At 36.0% G+C, this 16772-nt stretch overlaps 1 protein-coding gene across 1 annotated transcript; it reads right to left on the reverse strand.

The window, feature by feature from the left end:
- Positions 1–353: 353 nt before the first annotated feature.
- On the reverse strand, positions 354–13179 carry LOC131935408 (N6-adenosine-methyltransferase subunit METTL3-like). Its single transcript, XM_059291799.1, has 17 exons — positions 12901–13179; positions 11483–11652; positions 11106–11203; positions 10828–10885; positions 10666–10712; positions 10273–10345; positions 9777–9866; positions 9631–9667; positions 9297–9416; positions 8860–8915; positions 4805–4936; positions 4400–4587; positions 4025–4063; positions 3681–3789; positions 3485–3550; positions 3210–3322; positions 354–1378 (listed from the first exon to the last, which is right to left on the reverse strand). Exons 1-17 carry the CDS (start codon positions 13058–13060, stop codon positions 1264–1266), a joined length of 1671 nt encoding a protein of 556 aa, XP_059147782.1. The 5' UTR covers positions 13061–13179; the 3' UTR covers positions 354–1263.
- Positions 13180–16772: the final 3593 nt, after the last annotated feature.

Consider the following 16772-nt stretch of genomic DNA (forward strand, 5'->3'; position numbering starts at 1 on the left):
GAAAAAAATATGATTCTCGAATCCGGAAATCCGGGATATCCCGGAAAAGTGGCACCCCTGCAAATATTGTTTTCCTTGAAAATAATTTTAAAGGAAGTTGCACATATTATTTCAATTAGAAAGCTTGCTTTCTCATACAAACAGCACACACACAAAAATACTAAATATTTAATAAGGCATTTATTTTATCATACAAATTCAGTATTTTTTTTTCCCAACATGATGGAAAAATACACAACAGAACCTACATTTCAGTAGACAACAAAATAATTATATCAGATAAGTAGGCAAGTCATATTTATACAAATACAAAAATGTTTTACAATCAAAATGGAAAGAGAAAAAAATGCTGAAATATTTTATTACAAAATTCTTTTAAAATTTGACACTAAAGCTAGAACTCTTCACAAAGAATGACTTCAATATCATTTTGACAAAAAATTTGGACATTTTATATACATTTTAGGCCACATAAAAATACAGAATGAACAAGTAGTAAAGAAAAAATTAATATACATCAAAATTTAATTCACTGAACTCATGGTTCAGAGCCTTCTGGTCCAAGTTTATGTTAAGTTACATATCATATGAAACCTTTGTACAAATGGCAAGTCTGTGAGATTGAGACTTTGCATGTGGCAGCCACATTTGTTGTAAATTACAACTGACAAAAGTAACACATTCATGCTATACAGTCACTACGCTCTAGGCCTGTGGGGTTGAACTGTCTCTTTTTTTTTACCATTGTGATATACATGTTTAAAATAAATTGAATATGCAATTTAAAACATTGCAAATTTGAAGTTAAATTTTTAGACAACTTTTGGAATAAAATGCTGAATCAATGCCACCTTGTTCCGTCTTATTTAGCAGTTTCTTTTATTTCTGTACCAACTTTGTTTTTATAAGAGTTTGTTACTAATGTCCCAGGGTACACTTGGTAAGTCTAGTAAATACTGAGGCTGAACAAAATAACTGGCTACCTCTGAGTAGATTTTGACACATTTTCTTATTGCTTTGTAGTACAATCATCCATTACCAAACTGACTTCTACATAAAAATAGTGCATCATTTTTTCCCTGTTATCTTGATTCCTATCAATTGGTTTTTCCCCCAATTTTCAACAAAGCTTATAACCACCCATGGGTTTTCTTATTTTCCTTCTAATAATCAGTTAACCATCAGTGGAGTTGACCACTTGCAGTTATATTCACAGTGTTTCATCCTCTCTAGGTTTTGACCACTTCCCTAACTGACAGGAGACTATCTCTTCTGTGGAGGTCCCATACAGTTGCCATCAGGGTACTTCTCTCTGAACAATTTGACAATGTCTGGATCCTTTAACCTGACACCCTCCAGCTGGTTGCCTAGTGTGATCCTGTACAGACAGAGGCAACTGTGTTACTGTGGGCATTGTACAATGTATTGCCTGGCATCCAAATGTCCCTACACAATCCATTTCTTTGTCATACTCATGTCAGTCATCCTAATGTCCTTATACAATGTAGTTCCAATCATCCTAATGTCACCCAATATATGTCCTATCATACCAACGTTAAAATACAATTTATTTTCAAATATCCAAATATAAATAATATGAGCTTTTGACATCTTTTGACAGTGAAGTGTCTGCTATATTCCTTATTGGGGTAAAATGCCCCAGGACAATTTATTTCTTGTCATCCTAGTGTCCCACAATTTATTTTCAAATATCCAAATGTCCCAATATAAATAATATTATTAATATAAACTTTTGACCCAGAAGTGTCTGCTATTTTCTCTATCGAGGTAAAAATTCCCATCATGTCTGTTCTATGATTGCAGTTAATTGTTTTTTAACAGATGTGAAGTCACGGTTATATCCAAGCAGCAACAATTACTTAGTGACCAGAGATTAGGCTGTACATTGTGTGGTCTACCAAACAGTTCAACTTCACCAGGGGAAAAAAAAGTAAATGTTCCCTTTTCAAACCTGACGGTCCATAGGGCTAGTGAAGTAGAGTTCACTTGTTTCTGTGACCTCGGCATATGAGGAGATAGTGTGGTCAGCACTATGCCAAGCCGCCTTTACTTTCCTTAACGTTAGTTAGGTACCCATCAGAGTTTGGTGGACTCAGGCAAAGACTGCTGACTTGAACCCGAATTCGAACTCGAGATTTACGGGTTAGCAGCCCAGCTCTCTACCGATAAACCACTCCGTCCCAGGGGAAAGATTTTCTATAATGCTATAGACTTACCAATTAGGCTGTACATTGTGTGGTCTACCAAACAGCTCAACTTTACCAGGGGAAAGATTTTCTATAATGCTATAGACTTACCAATTAGGCTGTACATTGTGTGGTCTACCAAACAGTTCAACTTTACCAGGGGAAAGATTTTCTATAATGCTATAGAGTTACCAATTAGGCTGTACATTGTGTGGTCTACCAAACAGTTCAACTTTACCAGGGGAAAGATTTTCTATAATGCTATAGACTTACCAATTAGGCTGTACATTGTGTGGTCTACCAAACAGCTCAACTTTACCAGGGGAAAGATTTTCTATAATGCTATAGACTTACCAATTAGGCTGTACATTGTGTGGTCTACCAAACAGTTCAACTTTACCAGGGGAAAGATGTTCTATAATGCCATAGACTTACCAATTAGGCTGTACATTGTGTGGTCTACCAAACAGATCAACTTTACCAGGGGAAAGATGTTCTATAATGCCATAGACTTACCAATTAGGCTGTACATTGTGTGGTCTACCAAACAGATCAACTTTACCAGGGGAAAGATGTTCTATAATGCCATAGACTTACCAATTAGGCTGTACATTGTGTGGTCTACCAAACAGATCAACTTTACCAGGGGAAAGATGTTCTATAATGCCATAGACTTACCAATTAGGCTGTACATTGTGTGGTCTACCAAACAGCACAACTTTACCAGGGGAAAGATGTTCTATAATGCCATAGACTTACCAATCAGGCTGTACATTGTGTGGTCTATCAAACAGCTCAACTTTACCAGGGGAAAGATGTTCTATAATGCCATAGACTTACCAATTAGGCTGTACATTGTGTGGTCTACCAAACAGCTCAACTTTACCAGGGGAGAGGCGTTCTATAATGCCATTGACTTACCAATTAGGCTGTACATTGTGTGGTCTACCAAACAGATCAACTTTACCAGGGGAGAGATGTTCTATAACGCCATTGACTTACCAATTAGGCTGTACATTGTGTGGTCTACCAAACAGCTCAACTTTCCTGGTACCAGGGGAAAGACGTTCTATAATGCCATAGATTTCATCAGGTTTGTGGCTAGTGGCGCGGACCTAGAAGAAAATGTATAGCGGCTTGAACAGAAACAACCATGGTAGTACAAGGACAGACAACTTTTAGACAGTTAACACAAACTACAGCTTGCTTTATTTGATAAGATCTTGTCCAAATTTTATGAGTTAAAAAATGAGGAAGTGGAACAATTTTCTTCTCACCTCCGCGACTATAACATCACAATCCATGCCCTTGTTGACTCCTTTAGGGTTGCCCTTCACACCAACCTAAGTTGAAATAACATTGATCATACTACAGCAGCGCAAATTTTTTTTAAGTTACTTAAGGCATTTTCTTACAATTAAGAAGACCAAATCAGGATAACACCATTGACATATAGAGCTACTCCGCACTGACCAGACAATGTTCCTTGCCATGATTAATCCAGTGTCCTGTTCTTCCCGTGCGAATGATTCTTTGCAGCTGGTTAGTTTTGACCCATATGATCTCATCTACTCTCTTGTATCTGATAGTAAAAAAACATAACGTTATCATTTCCAGACCTGATGGAAACTAACATACGTAGTACAGTTTACCAGTTTGTATGACCCTGACATATGAAGGAAAAGAGTGGTCTGTATCTGACCTGATGGAAACTAACATACGTAGTACAGTTTACCAGTTTGTATGACCATAACATAAAGGAAAAGAGTGGTCTGTATCTGATAGAGTTCACACAAAAGGACTTTAGTCATCCTTACCCCCATAGCTCCAGACATTCTCTTCCCAATTCCATAGCTCTGAAACAAAATGGACACAAAACATAACCCTTTTATAGTATTCTTTTAAAATGGCAACTTAAAACATAAAGCTATTTATTGGACGTAAATTAATTTTAACTTGATAGTTACAGCCATTAAAGTTGGCAATTCACTTACTTCCCTGGCTATTTATTTAACTTTAAAGGTTAAATTCTGTGAAGAGTTGAATTACTAATGGCTTGTATCTAAAGAGGACTTGATTAAATTAATAAACAGCCTCTGAACAGTTAGGTCTTAAAGTTGAAAAACTCACTGGCTGTAGATAGTGGCAGCTTGTAAAGGCTCCAGTCAGTAGCTGATAAAATAAATACTGACCTGCCAGTGACCCAGAGGAAAATAAAGCCATCGTCTTGAAGTCCTGGGATGTCTAGCTGCCTCATCTCATTGTCTCCCATGGTGCCATAGGGCAGCTCCATGTGGATGTCCCAGGGGGGATCAGCCATGACCACAGCACATTTACCCAGTGTTGACATGTCAAAGTAGCGCAGGTCACACTGGATCCACTAAATATATTCATTAGGTTCATTGTTAGCGCTAGGTTATTTGATTAATTCTAGCATATAATTCCAACTATGAATTCAATAATATCCAGCTGATATTTAACGGACAGTATGGCATGAAGATTTAATAACTCAAGTGTTTAACATTCATATCAACCAAAATACAAATCTAAGGTCAAGTTTTGGTACAGTGATATTATAAAATGTGGTGTTTATCTACCTGAGGGGGAAACATATGAACGCTAGTGTTATCTCCCATTTCTGTGACTATTTTACCCAGTGAGGCTTCTTTCTTCATCAGCTCAGTGGAGGGAAGTTTTTTTGGTGGGTAGTCAATCTCATAGTGGACATACTGGGGAATACAAGGTTAACACAATCTCATAGTGGACATACTGGGGAATACAAGGTTAACACAATCTCATAGTGGACATACTGGGGAATACAAGCTTGTTAGCACAATCTTATAGTGGACATACTGGGGAATACAAGCTTGTTAGCACAATCTTATAGTGGACATACTGGGGAATACAAGCTTGTTAACACAATCTTATAGTGGACATACTGGGGAATACAAGCTTGTTAACACAATCTTATAGTGAACATACTGGGCAATTCAATGTTGTTAACATTGATTGACATATGAAACAACAATTTCAGTGGACATAACATTCTGTTACATTACAGCCATTATTGAAATAAAACCTGATTGAAAAGCTTTTCAAATGTCCAAGATGCATAGTGAGTGGTTTTAAGAACACACCAAATAGCAGCTGATGACAAAAAAACCCTACTATGTACTACGAAGTAAAATTCTGTGTAAAAAAAAGTCCCTTTTTAAACCTATGCAGGTAAAATAACTCCCAGCAATTATGTGCATAAATAGAAAGATCAGTTTTATTTATTAAAAAATAGCTAAAATTGTAAAAAAGAAAATCTATTTAGAAGCAAGCTCGACCTGTTTGAGCTATGGAATTTTTTTTAAATTTTAATATTAGTTAGTTAACTTCTATGGTTGAATTGTACAAAATGTTATTTTAAACACTATTATTTTTCTGTAACTGCTGGTCATTTTCAAGTTTTTATCATCAGTTCTTAATTAAAATATAATTTTTAAATTCTGATCAGTTCTTAATTAAATTATAATTTTTAAATATCCTAATAGTTAACACAAGCTCAGAAAGGATTTAAAAAAAACCCAACAAACACTATCATTAGTATCCAGTGAGAACACAATTCATACTGTACATTTATACAAGAAGACAACACATTTTAATGTGAATATAAGATGTTTATTTTTGATACATATATTATTATATTTGTAAGTTAACTGATCATTATTACAAAAATGCACATTATTTACACAAAAATATATTACTTGTAAACTGTACATAAGGTATCTCTACTCTCTCTCTCTATATATATATTTACATTTGTATTTTAGTACATAAACCCCTGAGAAATATGATTAGTACACCTATAATAGTGCACCAGTTAAGTCCTCATTTTCTTTGCAAATATTAGAGTGCTCATTTTTTAATTTAGTATTAGTATTGTTCCTAGTGTGGGATAAGGCAGCTATGGAACAGCATGGCCGTGTGGTAGAACACTTGATAACTAACCTGAGTGTCTTAAATTTGGTTCACAGGCCTGAGTGCTTAAGGCATCCCTTTACCACCCACCCAGCTCAGATGGGGACATGAGTAGATGAATTCAAGTACTGTGGTGACCACACACTCTTGATATGACAAGTTCTAGGAAACAGATCAACTACTACATCTGTCCCATGGACCACCTGGTCTGAAAGCTAGGTCTATTCACTACAAGGCAGTAACAACAGCTGTCTAGTGGGCAGGTTAGATCGACTCTCCTTGCCTCAGTCAGCAACACCAACTAAAACCACCAGTTAAAACTCTGTATGAAACACCCGTCTATACATACTTAAGCTAACAGGACCAATATTTTTAGATGTGCATTCACTTTTATACATGTCATACATTTTTGTGATGTTGAGCCCCTGCTCTATAAACTTCTTCCTAAAGTTTTTCTTCCCTCCCTTAGACGCAGCAGCCCCCAGCACAGACTTTATGTGCAGCCTGGCTGGGTCTAACAAACTGTCTGGTATTTTATTGTGAGGCTTTCCTCGCTTCTCCTTACCCACATAACAGCCAAACTGCTTGTGGCGCAGGGCATGGGATACGAAAGTCTTCCCAATGGCTAGCGTGCCACAGAAAAATTTGGAGCACACTTGTTTCCGTGTGTTGTCAGTGTCGGGGAGGAAATATTTTCTGCTGACTTTCCTCTTATTTTCATGTTTTTCCTGCTTGTCCCCCTTGACTTTGGTCAGCATCTCCTGCACGTTCTGACAGACAAACTGTTTCTGGCACTCGTTTGAACCTAGACCATAAAAGACATCAAACAGCTGCTGTCTGAGGTCAAGGCTGAAGTTATCGTTACATTTGAAGGTGCACTGTGAGCAGTCAATGACCTCGACCTTCTTCGCTGGGATGATGTTTCCCGTCCTGCTCAGGTGCTCTTCCCCTTTTATTTTCTTAAACTTTGATAAATTCTTTTTCCACTTCTCAGGTTGGGGGATCCTTTTCTTCACGCCCGTACCTGTACAGGTGTTTTTCATTTGTTTTGTTGTAGACTTTACTGCTGCTGGCAGTGAGGAGTCTGAGCTTGACCAAGCAGGTTGCTCAGTGCCTGGCTTGCTGCTGGGAACAGACAATACAGGCGTTGACGCACTCTGGGAATACAGCATTGGGGTGTAAGGGTATGCTGTGGGACATTCTGCTGAGGTCACTGGTGCAGTGTCTTGTAAAGTCATGTTGGAGAAAGTTCTAGAACTGGAAGGCAGGACTTGCATTAGATCTTGGTAGGAGTGAGCCATGGGCTGGGGATAGAGGTGGTCAGTGGCAGCCTCAGCATCAGGCATGGCGGCAGGTGGGTACCTGGGGATGCCAACATGACAGCCGTGTGTCACGTCTGAGAGAGTACACGGGGGACAGACTCTGTGATGGGCGTCAACTGGGGAGTAGGGCCTGGGGAGGTGGGCGGAGACTTGGCCAGGTGCCATGAACTCTTGCGACAGGTCTGTGTTGTGCATGTGGGGGTAGAACTTGTCCCCCATCATGTTGTGTTTAAGATCAGTGTAAGAAAGAATGGTCTCGTTGTTCCCAAAGTTGTACAGCCAGTCTTGGTTTGTGTTCTGCTGGCCTGAAACAAAAGGCCAAAGTCTGAGACACCAAACCTCAAAGATAACATGATATGAATACATTAACATCTCCATACAGTTGTAGTGTTGTTTCTACAATATTTCTAACTACCACAGAACACATGAAGCTACACTAGAATGAAAGGTTAAGAAATTTCCCATCCATTACCAGCTAGTGCTTGAGCTGTCTGTCCAATTAAACTGTTTTGTAAAGCAGGAGTTTCCTATTGCAATTAAAAACAATGTTATACAATGTAGATTTAATTGGTCAAGAAGAAAATGGAGTTAAAAGAATGTAGGAAGTGAAACATTTACATTCTTAAGTGACATCTTACACTATCAAAAATTGTAAGATGGACACATTTTTGTAAAGTATCAGTAAAAAAATTTTTACGACAAAAAATTAAAGATAAACCACACATTTTGATGAAATAAATGTTTCACTTACCACAGAATAAAAAAATCAAGGGAAAACCATCCTGACTGAAACTGCAGCTTTCTTCTGTAACGTTAAATGCTCGCAAACAAAAATTTCTAAACCACTTTTTTTCTTAATAAATTTTATTTTATGTCTCAGAGAAATTTGTATTTCTTTCTTTTTAAGCATAAAATAAAAGCATCGGCTTTTTAAAATTAAAAAAACAGTGAGTTATGAAATGAAAACAAAAGGATTTATATTGAAAAAGCATAATTTTTAACAGGTTAATATAATATTAATTGTATATTATGTTAAACTGATTTCTGATTTCCTACAGAACTTTTGTTATCTTGAACAAAGAGTTAACTCCCATAAACAAAAAAAAAATGGATAAATAAAACAAAAAGTTAAATCAGATAAAAAAAACAAAAATTTAAATATGATAAATAAAACAGTTAAATCATATAAATAAAACCGTTAAATCTGATAAATAAAACAAAAAGTTAAATCAGATAAATAAAGCAAAAATTTAAATCTGATAAATAAAACAAAAAGTTAACTCTGATAAAGAGTCGACACAGCCATGCAGTAGCAGGATGTTGTAGATGTAATTATCTGATATAAAACATGTTAATCAACTTACTTTACATGTCTCCATGTGAAAACAGGTGTTTAAAAAGGAGCAGTCACCAAGAGATTCTGAGGAAATAAAAGCAGTGTTTTTCCGTGAAAATTACTGATTCCATTTAACAAAAATCCTTCAAATATTTATTGATGTCAGTTATTTTATACTAAAAACTGATTTAAATATAAAAAACAATTTATTCTTTATGTCTCCACCATCTCTCTTGCAAGGTCTCTTCTGTGAACATTTGACCTCCTCCCCTTCATCTGTAGATTACTCCAGCTTGTCTAGTTGTGTTACTCTCTGCCTTTAAAGAGTGTGTCCTATCCACCTCAGCTTCAAGTATTTCCTTCTCAACTGTTGCTTGCATGCCTTCCATAGGGTTACATTTTAAAATAATTCTATATTGTTCCTCAACAAATGGCACTGTAACAAATATAATACAAAAAAAGTACCGTCTGTATGCTTGTTGATAATTTTCTTGAAATGCAGCCTTTTACAAACAGCCCCGTCAGGCCCAGTTCTTTGACATTCTTCTCTAGTTCCATACTGGCAGAACTCTTGTAACTGAGGGCCTAAAGCATAAATACAGACAGTTCTCAAAATAAGATATAGTAATAAAACATGTAGTGTTAGTATCCTCACAAATTCAAAACAATAATAGGTACAACCCAAGGTCTGTTAGCACACAACAGTGTGGTAAAGTAAGATATATGAATAGTTAAAAACTGGTATAACATTTGAGCTTTTTCGAATAAAATCAAATGTAAATTAACAATTTTTAATTACCTCCTCTGGATTTGAACTTTTCCACCAAATATTGTTCCTAAAAATATTTACAAAAAAATTATTATGTGTCAGTTGTATTTTTTTTACATAAAAAATAATGATTGATATAGCAAAATATTTTTTTAGAAAAAAGCCTAATACTTTACCTTTGCTGTCTGGGTAACTAAAAGCTCTTGTATTTCTTCATTTATCTTTTTCTCCTCCCTTTCTTTAGTGGATTGCATGGATAGCAAAGTCTGGAAGATAAATAAGATAACATTTTTAGTTGCTTTAAACATGGAAGTTAACAGAAAACCAAACTATCATTAAAGTCCATTACTCCACCAGTTTGATTATCCATGTTTATAAAAGTTGAATAAACTGTTCATCATCTATTCAGACAGTGAGTGATCAATAATGATAATTTGTCAGGAAACTTCAAAACTGGAAATTATTAGTATTATATTTGTGTACTGAAAACCAAGAATGAAAGTATTTCTTAACAATTACTATTCAAATTTATGGACTCTTGTCTAACCACCACATATTCTTTTCCCAGGTATGTCTATATAATTCTTCATTCTCACAAAAATTATTATAATAGAATTTATTTAGCTTTAGTATTTCTAGCTTTTGAACAATAGCGCTTAAACTTTGAGTTACCTCAATGTCACCGGATTCTGGAGCTACTGACTTGGATTGTTTGGGGAGAAGCTCCTCTTCATCATCATCATCACTGTGTTCAAATAAAATCAAAGTGATATGAAAATAGCACAAATCTAATACCAACACAGCAAAACTGAAATCATTACCCAACCTTGCTAGCTCTGTGATTAAAAAACAAAACAAAACATGAACAAAAATATACGAACAATAAATATTAATTTATATATTAAAGTAAAATAGGTTTTAAATTTCTTAATTTATCTTAATGTAGTTAAAATTTTGTTACTTGTGATGTTTTTTCTGTGGAAAATCTCAAATTATGACTGAACAATAATGTACAAAGTAAAAAAATATTTAAGCAAGTGTAAATAGCAACATGTATTTAATTACCTGTCTTTTCTCCTTTTTTTTGCTTGTCCCTTTGTTACATCAGAAAGCTGAAAGTAGTTACAATAAATGAACAATATCAAAACAATAGACAGAATAATCTTGAGAAAAAAAATTCTAAGTGAAAGCCATGACCTTCGAAAAACCAACTTATTCAAAACTTACCTTACTCAAATCCAAAGAGCTGACTATCAAATCAGATGAAATTTCTGAAAATTTAATGCTAAGTGGGGAAAAAAATTGTAAAAGAAATGAAAAACATTTAGAATTTAGCTGTATAAATTTTTTTTACAGTATAAGCAAAATACTATTAAAACATATTAATAACTTTACTTTTATTGAAATTATTTCTTGTAAGATATTGCTATAAAGTTTAAATAATTAATCTATGTGAAAGAATATATTCCCTAAACATAATGTAATATTTGTTAGCATTAAATTACCTGATAAGTTTTTGCATTGCAAATTTTTTTAAAAGCTCTTCAACCAGTTTAAAGTCAACTTCCCTCTCCATCAGTCTTGATGTGTGTTCAGTAATCACCTGAATGGTAAATACAGCGAAAAATATTAACATAAGGTATAGGTACAAAATCAAAATTTACGATCATTTAGTGATTTGCACAAGGTAACACAGAGGACAACATTGAAAATTTGTGTGAAAAATACAACACAATTTATGGGCTTAACATAAAAAAAATGACTAGAAATCATTTAGACATTTTTTTGGTTGTTGAAAAAATATTGCAGAAGATAATGTGATTGAACTTTTATAAACTTTTAAATTCAGATAAATACAATCTGTTTTAAGTAAAAAGCAAACCTTAGAATCGGATGGAATATCCAGGCTGATATCACAAAGAACCATTAAAAGTTTCTTCTCAACCTCAGGATCAGCAGCCACTCGGACAGCCTCTCTGTGTGCTGTTTTGATTGGACTTGCTGTTGTAGCTGCTACAATAGGCTTGACCAAAGTATTTGAGATGGACTGATCTGTAACATCAATGTAGTTCTTGTTTGAGTACACATATTACACTAAAAAAATACATATATTAATTATGTAGGCCCTATATAATAATATTCATTTAGTAGCCTTATGTTATTTAAACTATATTTACTATTAGTTAATGTATGGCATTTAACATAAAGATCACGAAAACTACAATAAACTGTGACTTGTACTTGTAGTGATTGAATGATATTTTTGCAAAACTGTTAACCCTTTACAGTGCTATGTGGCTGCGAGTGTTGGAGAATTTCTTTTGTGGTACAGTTCAAATATATATTTTAAAACAACATTTTAAAAAGTGCCACGGTTGAAAAACGCGATGTCATTTTGCTCGGCTGTATGGGAAGTACAATGGTTTTTATGCCTTGAACTATAAAAGGTTATATGGTAAAAGTTAGGATCAAGGATAACTTATCCCTTTTAGAACATTATATCCAACTAGCTTAAATGCTTAAGAACAGAGATAAATTTTAAATTTAGTTAGGATGCAAATCTATTAGATTATTGATTTGTTTAGGGGCCTATAGGGCTGGTAAGTAGGTCAATAAACAGTTCTATGGCTCATGCAGGTTTTATTGAGCCGTAGAACTGGTTGGTGACCTACTTACCAGCCCTATAGAATTTAATAGGCCCCTAATTATAGATTATTATAGAATAGATGGACCTAGATTATCTAGTCTTAAAATTCAAGTCAATAAGAAATGTAGGCCTGATTTTGATTTTAGTAAAATGTTGACTATTAGAGAGATTTATCAGTCTCAATGAAATTCTGCCCCCCCCCCCCATAATTATTCTTAAAGAGTTAAGTTAGAATGTTTAGGCCCAATTTTAATAATTTTTGACAAAAATATTTTGGCCGATGCTAGCCGGAATAAGATACGCATGTACAATGGAGAGAAACTACGACTTGCGGCGATGTTTTCGATGGTACTGCGCATGCGTGTGTTTACAACTGCAGAACCCTACAACCCTAATCCTATGCCTAATTCTAGACCTTACCCTAGCCATAGGTCACTGCGCATAGCTATCTTTTGCCGACTAAGTGGAGACGTTGGAAAGAAAAATCTTCCGAGTAGTCACTTCGAAAATTTTTTTGTTTATGGTGGCTGGTGGGGGAGTGAGTTCATAATCATAGGCCTAATAATATTAATAACACTATTTATAAGCCCTATTTTTATATTAGTTTTTGGCTGTAATAATAGATACAGGCCTAGATCTGTTGCATAACATACCCGTTAAAGCAGCAGCTTGTACAGTTGCTGTTGCAGAATTTGTTGCAGTAGCAAGTTCGGCGGCCAAACCTTCTCGCTGAATGCGACGTTCGCGCATTCTAGCTCTAATGTCGCTTTGGCGATTTTTAAGAGCTTGAATGTCATTCCACGCATCTGACATTTTTAAAAGAATGCGTTTAGCTTATTTGGGGCTAGATCTAACAATAATCAACTTTGTTATTAATGATAGATCTAGTTACTTGATCAATAAAATTTACAACTTCATTTTCTAAGCGTCGAAGCACCGGAAGTTGAACTGAGTTACTTCCCGTATTCTAGCCTACTGTTTTGGATCTAGATCTATTATAAAAAGTATAAATGTATTGCTACTTGACTAATATATATTTATCTAGGGTAACTATTAAAAGGCAAAGACGTTTATTTTTAATTAAAAAAAAAACAAACAACAACACGGAAATGCTTTGACTAAAGATTAACTTTTTTCTCACCTAATCATAAATATTAGCCGATAAAATTGTAGTTCTTTGAAAGGTAGATAACTGCCTAAATGCGTTTTCATGGTGTTGTTTTTAATGGATTATTTCTCTTGACTTCTAGAAATAATTTTGACCACGATTTTAAAAATATATTTGTAGCATTTTTGTTACGAAGCGAAATGAACACGAACATTAAGAATCAATACTTTAAAATCGATATTTTTACTATTAGATGACATCTCTTCCACCCCCCTTCCATACTAGAATGTACTTTTCAATATAGATCTATGTACTTTTTGAAAATAGATTTTGAAAATCTCAATTTATAGTGGGAATGTATGAAGTAGATACATTGTTTAACACTTAGAAAAGGAAGCAGTTGTATTAAGGCATAGTGTACGCTTCCTTTAGTTATTGTTGTTTATAAATTATGCGATTAGTTCTTTGTGTTTAGAAGTTTTTTTTTTTTAAAGCTGACTAGAGAGGCTGTAATGTCAATTTTTGGGGACATCCTGAATGAATTTATACCAACAGATTTGCTAGAGCGCACGAATGCTATCCCCACAGTCTCGAGTTCGGATCCAGGGCTTGAGTCTGTAGGATGTTCCTGAATCCACCCAACTCTTATGGGTACCTGACTTACGATAAGGAAAGTAGTAAAGCCAGCGTGGCACAGCGCTGACCAATTTATGCTGGGGTCACATACACAGGTGAACTCTACATCATCTGCTCAATAGATAGATCACCATCCTAACTTTACTACTAACAGATTACAATCAAAGTAGGATTAAACAGTCGCCGTCTTGGACTGCAACAAATCTTACCCTGTAGTTATTAACTATATCATAGAAGAAAAAAGTACTAAATAGCAGATATGTTACTTTTTTGGGGGGGCTAGAACTCAAATAGCTTTTTTGTAAAAAAAAAACAAAAGAGCAATAGACGTCAAGGGAGGCAATGAAAGTGTTGGTGCTTGAACTCTCACTTGACACGCATTACATTTCCCTTTACAGCCATTGATGGCCATTGATGGGCCCGGGTCCCTACCTATTTGGTACGGTCAGGGGGAGGGGGGGGGGGGCGGAAATATAATTATTTCGAACAAAATCAGTGGTCTACCAAACAGCGCGGCTAATCATACTCTCATCAAATGGCGCCGTCAAATCTCCCCCCCCCCTCCCTGACCCCCCCCCTCCCCACGGAACCAGCAAAACACTTTGTGAGAAGGGAAGTCACGATCTTTTTTAAAAAAAGTCCCGCAGACAACAGAAAGGGGACGAAATCCGTTTTTCTTTAAGAAAATAGAGTTATATCCCCTAGGGAAGCTGTGAAACATTTCTGTCACTCCCTCACCCAATCCCTCCCCTCCCTTCCAATCTCGTTCCGGCGCCAATGGTTTCAAATAATCTCTTAGAGTGTCTTTTATCGAATCAGACAAATTTCTTGTTTGGCTTCACAGGCGAACATGATATTTTACGGACTATACCTAGATCAGATACTGGGAACACCAACCGAACATGATATTTTACGGACTATACCTAAATCAGATAGTGTGAACACCCATACAGTCGAACATGATATTTTACGGACTATACCTAGATCAGATACTGTGAACACCATTCAAACATGATATTTTACAGAGTATACCTAGATCAGATACTGTGAACACCAGTCGAACATGATATTTTACGGACTATACTTAGATCAGATACTGAGAACACCAGCCAAACATATTTTACGGACTATACCTAGATCAGAAACTGGGAACACCCATTTAGTCAAACATGATATTTTACGGACTATACCTAGATCAGATAGTGTGAACACCCATTTAGTCGAACATGATATTTTACGGACTAGACTACACCTAGATCAGATACTGGGAACACCAATACTGGAATATTTAAGTTATCAATGTTGATTTAAGTCTGTGATAAAAGTTGTGGCCTGAACCGTTCGATTTGATCGGTTTTGTCACACCTACTTTATTCCTACGAATTATTGTCCGGTATCGATTTAGTGATTATTCAGATTTGTTTTATTTCTTAGTTATCGATCAAGGCGGATTTATTGATTATTGATAAATGTTGGTAGTCTCTAAAGCTGAAATTATCCCCCCCCCCCCTTTCATACATCATTAACCCATCCATTTTATAAGCATGGATTTTCCTGATTTAAAAAAAAATATTACCCAAGACACTAGTGTATGATGTCTCTCGCTTAAAACTAGTGTATGGTGTGTCTCGATTTAAAACTAGTGTATTATGTGTCTCGATTAAAACTAGTGTATGATGTCTCTCGCTTAAAACTAGTGTATGGTGTGTCTCGATTTAAAACTAGTGTATGATGTGTCTCGATTAAAACTAGTGTATGATGTGTCTCGATTAAAACTAGTGTATGATGTCTCTCGCTTAAAACTAGTGTATGATGTGTCTCGATTAAAACCAAGATCAACATAAAACACAATAACACGCACACCTTGAGTGAGTACACTCCAGTACACTCCAGCACACTCCTGTACACTCCAGTACACTCCAGTACACTCCAGTACACTCCAGTACACTCCAGCACACTCCAGTACACTCCAGTACACTCCAGCACACTCCAGTACACTCCAGTACACTCCAGCACACTCCAGTACACTCCAGCACACTCCAGTACACTCCAGTACACTCCAGTACACTCCAGCACACTCCAGTACACTCTGCTGTGACCAGTGCGCAGCAGAGAGGCGATAATTTACTCATTATCTGACCTGTGTGTACTTAATGTAAGGAGGCTTTCAGCGTCTTACGACCCAACACTACTTTCAGAAAGAGTGAGTACATAATGAATGACCATTTCTCGTGCCATCTGGGGAGGGTACTTTGCTCAGAGAAAGCTTTATAATTTATTAAGGGAAAAAATCGGCAGAAGGAAATTGAAATGGGGAGAGAGAAAGGGGCAGGGTGTGGGGGGGGGGGGGGGGAGAAAAGAGAACGAGGAAGAAACAATAAATACAAAGAGAAGACCAAGAGAAGAGGGAAAATGTACTAAAGAAAGAAAGGGGCAAAGAAAAAGGCAAGCAAAGGGAGAGAAACATGATGTTAAAGAGAGAGTTAGCTGATTAGATCGGTTTAAACACACGGCTGAGGTACCGGCTTGATAACAGATTGATCAGCAAGGACAACATACCTGGTTCTCATCATGCAAGGGATAAACTACAAGTGTTCTTAGGGCAACCTGTCAAGTGTTCTTAGGGCAACCTGTCAAGTGTTCTTATTCTTAGGGCAACCTGTCAAGTGTTCTTAGGGCAAAGTGTCAGGTGTTCTTAGGGCAAATTTTCAGGTGTTCTTAGGGCTAATTTTCAGGTGTTCTTAGGTCAAATTTTCAGGTGTTCTTAGGGCAAAGTGTGAA

The sequence above is a fragment of the Physella acuta genome, unplaced genomic scaffold (assembly GCF_028476545.2).
Source record: "Physella acuta isolate Inbredline_101_S28 unplaced genomic scaffold, ASM2847654v3 ptg000144l, whole genome shotgun sequence".
Lineage (NCBI taxonomy): Eukaryota > Metazoa > Mollusca > Gastropoda > Physidae > Physella > Physella acuta.